General features: G+C 35.1%; 3 protein-coding genes across 3 annotated transcripts; 1 reads left to right on the top strand and 2 right to left on the bottom strand.

Moving 5' to 3' along the window:
- The first annotated feature begins 2,351 nt into the window (after positions 1-2,351).
- On the top strand, positions 2,352-5,084 carry LOC121385890 (putative nuclease HARBI1). Its single transcript, XM_041516681.1, has 4 exons — positions 2,352-2,567; positions 3,384-3,721; positions 4,076-4,333; positions 4,864-5,084. The coding sequence occupies exons 1-4, from the start codon at positions 2,352-2,354 to the stop codon at positions 5,078-5,080; spliced, it is 1,029 nt and encodes a 342-aa protein (XP_041372615.1). The 3' UTR covers positions 5,081-5,084.
- Positions 5,085-5,926: 842 nt separating this feature from the next.
- On the bottom strand, positions 5,927-11,202 carry LOC121385891 (nuclear apoptosis-inducing factor 1-like). The gene is made up of 7 exons (XM_041516682.1): positions 10,666-11,202; positions 8,172-8,337; positions 7,807-7,891; positions 7,476-7,514; positions 7,020-7,073; positions 6,601-6,666; positions 5,927-6,226 (listed from the first exon to the last, which is right to left on the bottom strand). Exons 1-7 carry the CDS (start codon positions 10,836-10,838, stop codon positions 6,021-6,023), a joined length of 789 nt encoding a protein of 262 aa, XP_041372616.1. The 5' UTR covers positions 10,839-11,202; the 3' UTR covers positions 5,927-6,020.
- A 4,432-nt stretch (positions 11,203-15,634) lies between these two features.
- On the bottom strand, positions 15,635-16,183 carry LOC121385892 (BTB/POZ domain-containing protein 6-like). The gene has a single exon (XM_041516683.1). It carries the CDS (start codon positions 16,181-16,183, stop codon positions 15,635-15,637), a length of 549 nt encoding a protein of 182 aa, XP_041372617.1.
- Between the last annotated feature and the right edge of the window lie 202 nt (positions 16,184-16,385).

Below are 16,385 nucleotides of genomic sequence, written 5' to 3' on the forward strand. Positions count from 1 at the left end.
ATCTTTGCCATGGTCACATTAGATATGGTATGTTTACGGGGACCCTACGGGCTGACACATTTTTTTCGGGCCATCAAATATTAATAACATCGTAAAGGCATCGTAGGCCACCGCAAGGTTACCATACGATACCAGTACGTTGTCCCGACATCGTAGGGGCATCGTGTGGCCTACCTGCGATGTCTCCAGATACCGCAAGGTCACCTCAAGGCCGCCGCAAGGTCACCTCAAGGTGCCCCTACGATATGTCTGCGGTGGGTTTTTGATTTTAAAAATCGTACGGTCTTCAAAAAATTATAATCCCTCATTAAAAGTTTCCGATGACCCTACGATTCCCAAAAATCGGCCCAAAACTCAACGATGTCCGTAGGATGTCACCGATGCCCGTAGGATATCGTCAGAAACACGCATCGTATGGGCATCTTACCCAATTACGATTCATTTATGACTGAGGTATTAATCGACTTTAATCATATCTCCTGAGGCAAAAAGCATGTAACTAATCGCCGGCTGCCATTTTGTGTCATCATTTATTTATAAAATCGCGGTTCGTATAGAGCTGATACAGCATCAAGGTATACCGGTAAACCGTTCCAGCACTAGTACTCACTCAGGTTGTGTACTTCTCAGAGGTATCATTGTCTGTTACTTAAATGTGGATGTTATTTAAATTATCATTGTTGTATACTGATTAAAGACGTATCATTTTATGTTAATTAAATGAGTATTGCTGTTTGCTGATTAAAGGAGTAGCATTGTATGCTAATTAAATTATTATCGATGTTTGTTAATTGAAGACGTATCATTGAATGTTAATTTAATTAGGGGTTTTTTCTTTATCATTCAGCTGATTTCATGTCTTACCACAGAGGTCAACCGTTTTCAACCACAGACCAGGATAACGACAACTTCGACACTAAGCACTGTGCTCAAAATATGGGATGTGGTTGGTGGTTTGGGCGATGTGCCTTTGGTCCACTAAATGCTATATATGGAGACTACGGAATTTACATGAATTGGCCTGTCTTCACACGATTATTCAAGACTGAGATCAAACTCAGACCAAGACGTTTCTGATTTATATGAATTGGCCTGTCTTCACACGATTAATCCGGACTGATTTAATTAATTGGTCTGACTTAATCCAGACTGAGATCAAAATCAGACCAAGACGTTTGTGATTTAATATAGAGTCTTTTTATTAAGGTCTGTGACGATGATTTTGAGAGAGACCACTTAGGGCAGTTGTGGGGAGGAGGGGGGGGGGGGGATTATTGATTATATAATACAGCTTGGTGTCTTCAAAGATTGTTTTGAACTAGGAGGTCGGGAGGGGGGGGGGAGGAGGTTGGGTGGTTGTGGTGGGAAAACTTGGTTATTGATTACAGAAGGCTAATCCAGACGATTTCGTAGATATAGATGGTTTAGTGTCAATATAGCATATTCAATCAACCTTTCCCTTATTTTAAAACTGATATCAGGGACAAACATTTTCAATAAGTGGGGAAGATGTACGAACATTTTATCTCGGGGAGGTGGCTCTTAGCTACATCTGAAACTCGACCTCGGCTTCGAATGTGTAATTGGCTGAATTTCAGAAACGAAACATTTTGATTGGTCAACTATCAATGCTACTATTTCTTTAATAGTTCCGTTATTATTGTCAGGTGCAGACCCACGAATCTTCGTGGAAGGGGGTTGGATATAAGTTAAAACACAGCACTTGATAAGGTCTTCGTTAAAAAAACTGTTTATGGAACTTGCAAACCTCAAACATGGAGTACACGCTCTCAAGACAACCCTCTGGATTCGCCACTGAATCTGTTTATATTCTATTGTTATAAATTATTACAGGGCGTGTTTAATAGGCTGTCATATATTTTTGAAATGTAGCATCAGATGTAGTGGAAAACAAAATTAATAACTGTAAATGTATAAAATGCATTTGTTACAAATTAGGCTACACCTTCCACTATGACTATTTGACATACGTTTCTCCAATTCATACGTTAATGTCTGTATGGGATTTCTGTACGATTCATTTATTTATATGAAAAATTGATCATTGGACTTCTGAGCGTTCGGGAAGTACATTTAGAATTTATTCATGAAGTGGAAAAGTATACTAATGAAAATAAGTTTAAATTCACTGACAGCGGTTGCAATAGTAATTCATCCAGAAGATCAGGGGCCCGTTTCACAAAAGTTCGTACGAACAGTTTTACTCTTAAGAGATAAGGTACGAACAAAATGCGTTTCACGAAAATAAATTTCTTAACTTACGAAAAAAAGTGTTCGTAAGTCTAAGATAACCCCAGCGTTCTCTTAATAAGTTTATTTTCTTCGTAAACATGGCCGCCATAATTTATCAAGCGTTGATTGCACGACAAATTCGGAGAGAAAGAATATTCAGAGACAGATCGTATTTGTTAGAGACACTGCAAGACAGTGATTACATTCCAAGATATCGATTTCCTCGGACAACAATATTACAACTGACCGATTTGATAAGAGAGGACATCGTGAGACCGAGTTGCAGAAGTCACCCCATTCAACCACACATTCAGGTAAGAAACGCTGCCGGTGAAATATGAAACTGTTACCTTTGAAAACGTATATATTTATCTCCCTTAGATTATACGGTGCTTTTAAAATTGTGCGCTTTGTAATATTTAGTAACCACATTTGTACTTGAATTCAGTGATTTTTTCAAATGTACTTGTAACGAAAGATACTACAAATGTATCACTCCTAACTATTTCTATAATCAGTCATCAAAGTTTATCAGTGAATTATAAGCATTTTCTAACAGCAATTTACAATGAAAATAATAAAATTATATATTTCAAATATTGGTGGCAACATTTACATAACTTAATTGTGTGTGTGTGTGTGTGTGTGCGTTTGTGTGTTAATTTTTAAATGTGAAGTAATTTGGTTTACTGCAGTATGTTGCGGTAGTAATATATATTATTGAAAACGAGAGAAAACAAATACTGATGTGAAATGCACATGAGTAATAAATTATTATTTAAAATCAACAAAAGTTCCATTCATACTGAAATTCATAGACACTAACAGAGTCCAACACACAATCAGTATTAAACTGATATAAAGTAAGAAAGTGGCCTGTACAATTTTAATATCTTACACATTTACATTTTCTGTAATAAACTTTTTGTTTCTTACAATACGCACACACATACACACATACACACTGACTTCATGCATATTTCTGTACATAATGGAACTATCCTGTATGAAATGCCTTCATATATTGTCTGTATGTTATCATGTTATCAACATGTGTGTATACACACACGTGATTATATCAAGGTCACAAAATTAATTGGTGTTAATTGTAATTAAAAATTACTTTTCAGGTGATGGTTACTTTAAGATATTTAGCTAAAGGAGATTTCTTGTCTGAAGTTGCAGACGTACATGGCATATCAAAGTCATCGGCATCCAGATGCATAAACAGTGTATGTGATGCTATGTGTCACAGACTTAATAATATACACTTTCCACGTAACAATGCTGAAGTGAGAGAAGTAAAAGAGAAGTTTTACTCGTTGGCATCCTTTCCAAATGTAATTGGTGCCATAGATGGTACATTAATACCAATTCAAGGTATGACAGGAACTGATGAAAATCTGTACATTTGTCGCAAAGGGTTCCATGCTTTAAACATCATGGCAGTGGCTGATGCAAAAATGAGGTAAATAAAAACATAATGCATTAATTGAAATGTAACACCTATTACTTTATTAAGTGGGTTTATCTAAAATTTTAACAATGAAAACAAAATAATATTTTTATAATATAAACATGAACAAATACTTGAAAGATTTGTATAATCCAATAAATCCACAACATAATGTATGATACAATGTTACACTCATTCAACATAATTATATTAAGGTTATGTGATACATGGTTTTAAGCCCAACATTATTTGGTATTATTGAGTATGAAATGAATAATATTGCACAGAACTTCAATATGAATAACTTAAAATGTGACATATATGTAAGGTTAAGTGTAAGGAAATTATAATGTATTGTTCCCACAGATTCATCAATATAAATACAAGATTCCCTGGTGCATCTCATGATGCATATATTTTAATGAGTTCCAACATTCACCGAATGATGGAGAACTTGCCAGAAGGAGGGTGGCTTGTTGGTGATTCTGGATATCCATTGAAAACATGGCTGATGACACCCCTCATTCATCCAACAAGTCACAAAGAAATATCATACAACAGGGCACATTGCAAAACAAGAGTCGTCATTGAAAGGGCATTTGGTGTCTTAAAATCCAGATTCAGGTGAAATGTTTCCCTTACAACTGCATTGCATTCATCATTTGAATCATTAACTTTTAATATTATTGTAAAAATGAAAACACAGTTTCCCCATGTTTTAAAGTCCATTGGTAATTGTGTATTAATTTTAAGGAATTAGTACCTTCATTTGAATAGTAATAAATTACATTAGTAAATTATTTTAACCACATCATGATTAATTAAAAAAAAAAAAAAAAAAAAAGGAAAAAAAAAGAAAGAAAAAAAGAATGTAGCATTTTGATCATCTTTAAATATAATTCATGTCAATAAATATATATTATGATTATGCTGATGAAATATTTAATACTTTTACTTAGTATTATGGTGTTATTGGAATTATTACATAATATAACATTGCAATTAATGTCATTACACACATAACAAAGACATGTGAAAAAATATATGCACACATGCGCATGTAAACATGCACTCACATACAGAAACACATATAAACATGAAACTCCAAAATGAAATTGAAGTAATTAAACATATGTAATAATGTCTGTTTTCAGATGTATCCATAAAAGTGGTGGAGCATTACCATTTTCGCCGAAAAAATGCTCACGAATAATTGAAACAACCTTCCGTCTGCATAATAAAGCAATAAATGAAAACATTCCTCTGCTACATGGTGGACATATACTGCAAATAAACAACAACCACATTTGCAGAAATGTTCCTGACAGACAAGCACAAACAATTCGCCAGCAACTAATTGCAAGATTTTAAAAGCATAAAGCCAAATATGAAGATGCATCATAAATTGATTGTATTGCATTACTTTGGTGTATGAAAAGTTATTCAGCCATAACATAATGATTTCTTATCTCAAATGAATATATTTTCCATTTCACAATCAATATTGAGAGATATGAAGACATGTAAATAGGTGGCATTATGCATTTAAAGGCAAAGTTTGAAAAATTTATTACTTCATATATTTTTCATATGAATACAATTCAGCTACTATTAATACAGTTTAGTCACAATATTGGATACACTACTGTATGATTGGGCTTTACCATGGAGTATCAAATATTACAACATATATCAACACTGTTCAACCTGCATGATTATGCATATACCTGGAACTGTTATACAGATAACATAATATTTCCAGTTCATTTGTTGAAAGTGAAAAATATTAACTAAATGAATGGTAATCATTTATAGTTACTTTTTTTCAGCTGAAATAAACGGTTACACTTCACATATGCAATTTAGAATGGGGGGGGGGGGGGAATGATATTTCTCTCGACACATATTTCATTAACATTGTAAACATTGATGTTACAGCTTGTTAATGATTATAACTATATTTTCAACTGGAAATGTAAATGTTTCTTTTAAATATTATGCAATCATTTATATCTACATCAGTTAGTAAATTTTTAATGATGTAGATGGTGATAAATAATGGGATGATCAGTTTATTACATGTTGATTTATTTATTACAGTGTATTTGATATATCACAAAATAATTCAAATATATAACTTTAATTGAAGACATTGTTCATGGTACATATTTCAAATTTTCAAATTTGTTTCTGTTAAATTTTAAATTCACAACCTACACTCATTCCTACAAGTATATAAATGACATTTTATGATTATACATAACATAACTTACTGTTGTATGCTATGCAATCATTTATATGTGAATATGTATTAAAAATGTTCCAATGATATGATAGGTGATACAGAAATGGGCGAGTCGTTTCTTAAATGTTTTTCAATTGATTTGAGTGAGTTCGAATTTTCACACAATAGTTCAATTTTTGTTTGTTCTAATTGTATGATTTTTTCATGATACATCTTCTCATTTTTCAATTTCTCTCTCTTCAATTTCAAAATGTCCTCACAGAATTCATTATCTGAAAAATTAATTTGCAACATTGTAATGTACTTAATACAGTATGAATTACAAGTGTTTTATGACTTTGCATGAATTATCAAAAGATTGAATAAGCATAAAATAAGCAACATCAAAAATTGACATTTTATATTGAATATTGAAATATATTAATATATGACATACAGTTAATGTTGCAATGGTAAGTTAGCCATTGATTTCATCTTCTAATACACTATATACTTGTAACTGAAGAATTGTGAAATTCAAGCAACAATAGAAAGGACTACTTGATTCAAGCTCTATTACAATTTCTGAAGGCATGTAATGATATATAAAATATAATAATAAACATGATGTCATTCCTTTATCATAATTATACGTTTAATAACATACCCATTGTCCTTTTATTCTTTTTTCCGCTTGAAATATGTGGAACATTTGATTCTGTAGTTGGGTCTCCTGAAAATCAAAATTTCCATCAGTTTTTAATGTATGTAATTTAATATTGAATATAACGAATTATATACTTGTTGCATACATATAATTATGTATATAAACATTACACACTGATAACATGTGTCATATGAAAAATTGTATGTAACCTGTATCTATATATTGTAATAATCAATATCATCAATTGCAATACACAAGTATGCAATGGACATTATAATTATAATCATTACCAATTCATAAATAAGAAATTAAGTGACTTTTGTATATATTTGTAAAAAGTAAAATGTCAATTGACATGACATATCACTGTAAAGTATGCAACAAATTCTATGTATTATATTTGAAAACCAAATAATTACCTAATGCATTATCTTCATAGCTGGGCCCGGATTCACAAATGTACACTGTTGTTTCTATATATAAAAGTAATGATAACAATATTAATGTTAATAAATGTAACAGTGTACAAATCAATCAAAACGACAATATTATCACTGATAAATATTACTGTAATGGCAATTAATAATAGTCATTAATAATAGTAATTGACAATAATACTAATGACTGAAACAAAATGATGATGACAATGATAATGCTAATAATATTGAGGATAATAATAACAATAATAATAAAAATAATAGAAATGATATCAATATTTATATCAATAATGACAGTAATAACAATATATATATCAATAATATTTATATCAATAATAATAATAATAATAATCATAATAATAATAATAGTCAGTATTAGTAATATAAAAACATAACAAAAGCAATAACAACAACATTGTACAACATGGTATCAATTACCTTCCACACTGTCATTGTTGTTGATGTCTGATGGAACAGCTGCAAAGAAATTAATGTAATAAATGAGTACAATATGTTTTTTGGTGTTAATATCATTAGTCAAAGTCTATGAATTAAGTGATTTTGTTGTTATTATTACTATTAATATGACTGTGTGTTCAAAATACCAATGATGCATCATTTGCAGCTAGTGTTATACAAAAATCCAAAATGACTGCTATGCAATAAATTGATGTAAAAGATTATTATCTTTATTTTGTAATTGTCATGAAAATTGACTGAAGGTAAAGTATAACAAACAATTACACAAATTTGTGACAAGTAATGATACCTTGCACTGATGGAACACTTTCTTCACTTGTATCGACAGCACCAGGAATTCCTGATATTGCGGTTGGTGAAAGTGTCTGTAAAATCTGTAAAATGACATTTTGAAGACATTAATAGTACTAATTTTGTACACAAGTGTGTAAATATCTGTCTTCATTTCTTTCTGTCTATCTCTCTCTTTCTTTCTATGTCTTCTTATCTTTATCTTTATATATCTAACATTGATATATAGGTACGTATATATTTATATATATGTGTTTATATGTGTGTGTGTATATGTATGTGTATGTATGTGTCTCATACTGTGTGTATATGTGAGTTTGTGTATGCACATGTATCTGCATATTTATTTGTAATAACACTCACTGACAACTCCCATTGCTTAAATATGACTTCCAATGGTGGTCCACCACCAGTTTCTCTCATTGATTTCAATCGATTGCTCTCTTTCTTTTTAACAGTGCTTAAGCTGTCGTGCCATTTTTTTTTAACTTCTTCTACAGACCTTCCTGCAGTACTGACAGCGTTGATCCTAAGGAAAGAATAATTCATTAAAATTTTAAGAACATTAAAAAAATAAGACGAAATATTGCAATATCATTTATTGTATTTCACTGTATACCTGAATAACACATCTAATTTGTGTGTATTTGTCACTGAAATCCATATCACACCATATCCATTCATTGCATATGCATACATGCCTGTCTATGTCTGTATGCGTGTGTGTATGAAAGAGAGATACAGAGTGGGTATGTATAGATACAGAGAGTGAGAGAGAAAAAGAGAAAGAAATTAAGTTTAATTCAATCTTGTATGTACTTTAAGTTATAAATATAGTTATAATACAAATGTTTGTAATCAGTTTGTAATCAGTTGCTCGAGAATAATAATTAGGAGTAGAAAAAAACAACAACACATATACAAAAATGTATATATATACTCTTCAAAAAAAGAAACGCAAAAGGGTACAAATGGGTTATAACTCCGATTTTATGTTTCCTACCGGTTCATGCTTTGTGAATATAAGGTCATTGCATGTCCCAAACACATTCCCACGGTTACATTCGATAAAACGCAGCTACTGTACAATAAAGTTCCAAAATGTGAATATTCGCAAAAACGCAGCCACGTGCAAACCATGTCACCACTGCACGTGCGTTGTCTGCACGTGCAACATGAACACCGACAGTATAAAAGTGCAGGGTGTTCGCTTGCCTGGCCTCTGTATCTGGCCGACAGTTGACAATCCAGGACATGCCACGTCTCAGTGAACCGCAGAGAAACAATGCCATCGGCCGACTAGACGCAGGCGAATCCAGAACGGCCGTTGCCAGGGCATTCCATGTGTCCCCAAGCACCATCTCCAGACTGTGGGACCGTTACCAGTAACATGGATCAACACGTGACCTCCCTAGATCCGGTCGACCACGGGTCACTACCCCCGGGCAGGACCGCTACATCCGGGTACGCCACCTTCGGGAACGATTGACTACTGCCACCTCCACAGCCGCAGCAATACCAGGTTTGCGCAGGATATCCGACCAGACCGTACGGAACCGCCTACGTGAGGTAGGAATTCGTGCCAGACGTCCAGTTCGAGGTGTCATCTTAACACCACAACACCGTCGACTCCGACTGCAGTGGTGCCAGATTCATCGACAATGGCCTCAACTGCGATGGAGACAGGTGTGGTTCAGTGACGAGTCCCGATTTCTGCTCCGACGTCATGATGGAAGATGTCGCGTGTATAGGCGTCGTGGTGAACGTTATGCGGCAAACTGCGTGCAGGAAGTGGACAGATTCGGCGGGGGTAGTGTCATGGTGTGGGCAGCCATCTCACACACTGGCAGAACTGACCTGGTCCACGTGCAGGGCAACCTGAATGCACAGGGCTACATTGACCAGATCCTCCGGCCACACATCGTTCCAGTTATGGCCAACGCCAACGCAGTGTTCCAACATGACAACGCCAGGCCTCACAGAGCACGTCTCACAACGGCTTTCCTACAGAACAACAACATTAATGTCCTTCCTTGGCCATCGATATCACCGGATTTGAACCCAATTGAGCATCTATGGGACGAGTTGGACCGACGCCTCCGACAGTGACAACCACAGCCCCAGACCCTGCCCGAGCTGGCAGCAGCCTTGCAGGCCGAGTGGGCCACCATCCCCCGGGACGTCATCCGTACTCTGGTTGCTTCAATGGGCAGGCGGTGCCAGGCAGTTGTCAACACACGCGGAGGCCACACCCGGTATTGACTCCAGATGACCTTGACCTTGGTGGTGTGTCCTATCACTTACTCACAATGGACTAGAGTGAATTGTGAACAATCCTGCAACATTTGGTAATTATCGGACTCACCATTCAATAATTAAATCAATTCTCCAAATGTTACGACAATGAGGTTTTGCGTTTCTTCTTTTGAAGAGTATATATATATAAATTTAAATGCGGACACTTCTACTAGTTAGGCGCGGATACCATGGGGGGTGCTGGGAATGCACACCCTCCCCCATCAAGATGTCAAGTGCCCTTTTTTCAGAAATAGGTGCCCCTCTATTTCTTAATTTTATATTAAAAAATATACCTGCAACATTTAAAAAAAAAACATTTTAATATTTAAAAAAAACAAAATATTATTATTTTTTAATTAATTAATTTATTATTTTTATTTTATTTATTATTATTTTTTGTTTTTCAATTTTTTTTCAAATTTTTTTCAAATTTTTTGGTGCTCTCACATTTTGTCAAGCAGACATATAAGCTACTCCTACTGCCCTTTCTGTCCAACACTCCCTCCTTACAAAAATCCTGCACCCACCCATGGCCCTGCATATGACTGCATTTACTTACTTTTCTGTTATTTTCATCCATACACTCTGTTTCTTTTCATGGGTTAATGAGGAAGAAAATTTCCCTCTGATAATGTTAATGTCGCACACCACAGCGTCTGCTAACACTTCCAATTCATTTTCATTCCAGTTGGCCTTCCTCTTTTTCGTTTCCATTGCCATGTCTGCTGTCATTTAGCTTTACTGACGTAACGCAGCGGCATAATTGCAGACGACAAGTAGAACGTGCCAAAAATATGCGTTCAACATTAACGATCGATACTAACGTTTTTGAATAGTTCTTACACGCTTTATTCTGTAGATATGAGTGTGCTACAAAGTGTTAACAAAAAGTTACTGACAAAACACTACTACCGGAAGTTTACGTTGTCATGAATTATTTTATCTCATCTATATAAGAGTGATAAAAAAAAAAAAATCGTAAATTAAGAAGTTCTTAAGATAACAACTTTCTTACGAACACTTTCGTGAAACGCACCGTTTTTATTCGTAAGTTTTTTCTTATCTTTTTTTCTTAAGTTTGTTTCTTACCTTAACTTACGAAGTTTTGTGAAACGGGCCCCAGTTCTTTCAAAATAATTAATGAACGTTTAACGAAAACCGTTAGGAACAATTGGACTACCAGGAGATTAAACGTAATTCTGTTGCAGTGATATAAATTATTCCAAAATGTGTTTTAACCAATAGTTGATTTCATTATGTGTTTTATAAACTATTCTATCGAGAAGTGAAATATAGAAGACGACAAACCAAATTAATCAGTCTTGTTTGTTCTTGTAGAAATGTTATTTGCCTATTGCTATTGAAAAGCAACTGATCCTGACAATAATAAGATACCTCTTATTAGGAAATAGCTATTCCTGAACAATGATAAGAGATCTCTTATTAGGAATAGCTATTCCTGAACAATGATAAGAGACGTCTTATTAGGAAATAGCTATTCCTGAACAATAATAAGAGACCTCTTATTAGGAATAGCTATTCCTGAACAATAATAAGATATCTCTTATTAGGAATAGCTATTCCTGAACAATGATAAGAGACCTCTTATTAGGAAATAGCTATTCCTGAACAATAATAAGATATCTCTTATTAGGAAATAGCTATTCCTGAACAATAATAAGAGACCTCTTATTAGGAATAGCTATTCCTAAACAATAATAAGAGACCTCTTATTAGGGAATAGCTATTCCTGAACAATAATAAGAGACCTCTTATTAGGGAATAGCTATTCCTAAACAATAATAAGAGACCTCTTATTAGGAAATAGCTATTCCTGAACAATAATAAGAGACGTCTTATTAGGAAATAGCTATTCCTGAACAATAATAAGAGACGTCTTATTAGGAATTTCTATTCCTGAACAATAATAATAGACCTCTTATTAGGAAATAGCTATTCCTGAACAATGATAAGAGACCTCTTATTAGGAATAGCTATTCCTGAACAATGATAAGAGACCTCTTATTAGGAAATAGCTATTCCTGAACAATGATAAGATACCTCTTATTAGGAAATAGCTATTCCTGAACAATAATAAGATATCTCGTATTAGGAATAGCTATTCCTGAACAATAATAAGATATCTCGTATTAGGAAATATCTATTCCTGAACAATAATAAGATATCTCTTATTAGGAAATAGCTATTCCTGAACAATGATAAGAGACCTCTTATTAGGAAATAGCTATTCCTGAACAATAATAAGAGACCTCTTATTAGGAATAGCTATTCCTGAACAATAATAAGAGACCTCTTATTAGGAAATAGCTATTCCTGAACAATGATAAGATACCTCTTATTAGGAATAGCTATTCCTGAACAATAATAAGAGACCTCTTATTAGGAAATAGCTATTCCTGAACAATAATAAGATATCTCTTATTAGGAATAGCTATTTCTGAACAATAATAAGAGACCTCTTATTAGGAAATAGCTATTCCTGAACAATAATAAGAGACCTCTTATTAGGAAATAGCTATTCCTGAACAATAATAAGAGACCTCTTATTAGGAATAGCTATTCCTGAACAATAATAAGATACCTCTTATTAGGAATAGCTATTCTTGAACAATGATAAGAGACGTCTTATTAGGAAATAGCTATTCCTGAACAATAATAAGAGATCTCTTATTAGGAATAGCTATTCCTGAACAATAATAAGAGACCTCTTATTAGGAATAGCTATTCCTGAACAATGATAAGATACCTCTTGTAATAATTCAAGGCGAGAAATTTCAAATAAAAACAGTTCCACACGTTTAAGAACAAGTATCATCGTGATATATAAAACACGTGTTACTTGGATTTTGGCTAAACGACAGGTGTGTGTGTGGGGGGGGGGGGGGGGGGGGGGGGGTATTGGGGTCCTCCCATAGAATAATTTGGAATATTGACGTAGCGCTATCCTGGCGTGTTTTCTGCTGCGTTAAGATAAATCGTCGTTAATATTCATTTGGCCCAGCCCATGAAATTAACTGCAGACAGTGTAACGTTTTAGTAACTGGGTTATGACCAATCTTTCTCCCTCTGTGTGTGTGTGTGTGTGTGTGTGTGTGTGTGTGTGTGTGTGACACAGTGTGTGTGTGTGTGTGTGTGTGTGTGTGTGTGTGTGACACAGAGTGTGTGTGTGTTGTGGTTGTGTCACAGTGTATGTGTGTATGCATGTGCGTGTGTGTGTCACAGTTGTGTGTGTGTGTGTGTGTGTATGTGTGTGTATGTATGTGTGTGTTGTGGTTGTGTCACAGTATGTGTGTATCTATGTTTGTTGTGTGTGGGTGTGTGTATGTTTGCGTGTGTGTATGTATATGTGTGTGTGTTGTGTATATGTGGGTGTGCTGTATGTATGTGGTGTGTTCTGTGTATGTGTGTGTATATGTGTGTGTGTGTTCTGTGTGTATGTGTGTGTGAGAGAGAGAGAGAGAGAGAGAGAGAGAGAGAGAGAGAGAGAGAGAGAGAGAGAGAGAGAGAGAGAGAGAGAGAGAGAGACGGAGGGGGGGGGGGGGAGAGGGACCGAATCAAAACATAATTTATCGGCATTATTCTTGATGAATTATACTTGTAGAACGCAAGAAATGTCCTCGCCCACTAGATTATCGAAAACGTTTTACCAAGGAATGAATGAATGCATGGTTAACGACACCCCAGCACGAAAAAATACATCGGTATTTGCTGTGGCCGTTTTGATATGAAGTTGCCAAAGGGCGCGAAGCGCCGCCGATTTGTATAGGGGTCCAGGGACATGTTCCCCGTAATCTTTATAATCTCTAAAAGCCTAAAATGTGTTTTCTTTGCATCTGTAACTTAAAAATGTATTTTTAAAACAATGATTTCAAATATTTTGTAGATTGTATTTTTGTTATTAAGGTTATTTTGTTTTATTATTATTATGATAATGATATTCTAACAGGAGTTAAGGGTATTGACCGGGGCATAGGCGTATGGGTTCCTATTTTTGTAGGGGGCACGTTGATGTTTGCATGAATTAAACAAGTGCTCGAATCTGGATTACAATGTTTATTTATATATATTAGCATCAGTGCCCCCCGTCTTGTACGCTTATGGACCCGAAGTATACGTTAAATATGATCGGCAATTGTTATTGTAACCTTAGTAACAGAAAAGGTACATCAGAACTATGATCAGTTCCTTTAATAACGAACATAGCCTACGCATTACTTTGTTAACAATTGTATCATCACAAATCACCGCCAACACATGCAGCCCCTGTTAAGAGAACATGTGTAGTCGTCAATTTTTTTAGCAAACTGTATTGCATCCCATTTCATTTTTGTCACTGATGCGTCGTATCATCAACATGACATTTACACATTGGCCGTAAAACGTTTTCAAATACTGGGATATAACAGGCATGATAAAGCAACTTCTGTCAATTTTATTTTTATTTATTTTTATTTTTTTTTTGGGGGGAGAGAGAGTTGCAAAAGTTACAATCAGGTATTTGTGCAATATTAAAGAAAAACGAAAAAAGAATTGCACCACAGATTTTGCGGGAGGGGCTGTTACTTTATAACAGTTGCATAAATATTAACTTTCCTTACTATCCATACCAAATTCACAGCTCACGAAACTGCGTTTTTCACTGATAAAATACAAACATATTTATAAAACAGGAACAACAAACTGTTCTTCAGACTGCCTTCAAGAAATGTTCAATAGCTGAGACAAAGAAAGAGTGTACCAAATTTTAAAGATGCATTCTCTATACATTAGAATGTATTAATAAAGATACAACGCTGTATGTAGGTAGAGAGTTCCCAGTCTTACTGTTATATACATAAATCGTTTATTAGTGAAAAAGTAGGTAATTTTTGCACTGAGTTTTAAATGGTTAAAAATACATATACAACACATGCTTTTTTATTTTTATTGAATTGTGATTACTCGTGATTTATTACATTTTATGATTATACTAAAGCAACATCATTTTGTATTACACACACACACACACACACACACATGCATAGGCAAACACACACACATACATACACGCACGCATGCACACACGCACGCACACACACGCGCGCGCCTTGTAAAGCAAAGTATCTGGTCAGTTTTAAACTGTACGCCACATCCTTTTTTCAATATTCTGCAACATAAATGTACTATAGAATCGTTTCGTTTGACTGTTAATTAAATAGCACACACGAAGGTGAGCAGTTCAGTGTTCCGAATTCTTCACTGACATTAAAGAATTATACAACAGGAATTTCAAATGTCTAAAACTTAAAAAACAGTTTGTGTTATCTGTGATCCTTCCACCAGTTCATCTGTCGAGGTTTTAGTTACGAACGCTTTGATATGATATGTTTGTGACGTGTTGTCGTATGCACCGTATAACTGGAATACTGCAAGTGATGCATCTGTATTGGTGCTAAACATGATTCCTTCATCGTAGATCCCTGAGGCCCCCCAACCCAACCAATGACCCCTATATGTATTAAAACGTGTTATAATCCTTTCTTTTCCGCTGCATGCAGTGGCCGACTTGTTCCTCTGCTTTGAGTTGAAAGGTGACACATCTTTGTCAAATACTTCATTATCTTATTATCTTCTAACGCTGTCAGCAGTTCTGTCGGCGAAACTTTGTTAACAAAATATTTCTGAGACATCAATGGATACCGCACGTGCAGCACGGCATCTCCAAGGGCGTCTCGTCTGTTCTGAGGCGTTACCTCCCTTCCCTGACTCCTGCACGGGCTCTCACTCCACGACATAACAGATTCAAACACCGTCTCCTCCGTCACTATCAACTGGTCAGACTGTATGACGTCACTCAAACAGCCCCGACACAGGTGAACAACATCACTTGACTTCAAAGAGGCGTTCCCGTTGTTTCTAATACAGCTCAGAGCTTTTTCTTTCAGATCTTCTTCCTCGTAGATATGAGCCTGTTCTAAGATGAAACACGCATTCTTTGCCGTCATCGATGTCTCTAAATATGTCAGACATTTTTCTTCTAGCGTGCTGACGTCATACTTCTTCGATGTGCCAAACATGTTCTAGCGGGTTTAGGTCAGGACTCATGGCCGGCCAGGGCAGAGTCTTCACAGCTTCAGTTTGGTGTAAAGCTGTTACTGCTCGGGAACGATGTGGCCTAGCATTGTCATCCATGTACAGAGGTCTGGTGGCGAGTGGACGGTTGTCAAAATGCGGCACAACAACTGGTTGCAGGACGTAACGAATGTACCGATCACCACT

This window comes from Gigantopelta aegis, chromosome 12 (genome assembly GCF_016097555.1).
Source record: "Gigantopelta aegis isolate Gae_Host chromosome 12, Gae_host_genome, whole genome shotgun sequence".
Classification (NCBI taxonomy): domain Eukaryota; kingdom Metazoa; phylum Mollusca; class Gastropoda; order Neomphalida; family Peltospiridae; genus Gigantopelta; species Gigantopelta aegis.

Coding starts and splice junctions, on each gene's coding strand:
- LOC121385890 (XM_041516681.1), top strand. CDS start 2,352: ATGGCCGCCATAATTTATCAAGCGTTGATTGCACGACAAATTCGGAGA. Junction 2,568..3,383: donor CCATTCAACCACACATTCAG/GTAAGAAACGCT, acceptor ATTACTTTTCAG/GTGATGGTTACTTTAAGATA. Junction 4,334..4,863: donor GTCTTAAAATCCAGATTCAG/GTGAAATGTTTC, acceptor GTCTGTTTTCAG/ATGTATCCATAAAAGTGGTG.
- LOC121385891 (XM_041516682.1), bottom strand. CDS start 10,838: ATGACAGCAGACATGGCAATGGAAACGAAAAAGAGGAAGGCCAACTGG. Junction 8,338..10,665: donor TGGATGAAAATAACAGAAAA/GTAAGTAAATGC, acceptor TTCTTTCCTTAG/GATCAACGCTGTCAGTACTG. Junction 7,074..7,475: donor CAACAATGACAGTGTGGAAG/GTAATTGATACC, acceptor TTTTATATATAG/AAACAACAGTGTACATTTGT.
- LOC121385892 (XM_041516683.1), bottom strand. CDS start 16,183: ATGTTTGGCACATCGAAGAAGTATGACGTCAGCACGCTAGAAGAAAAA.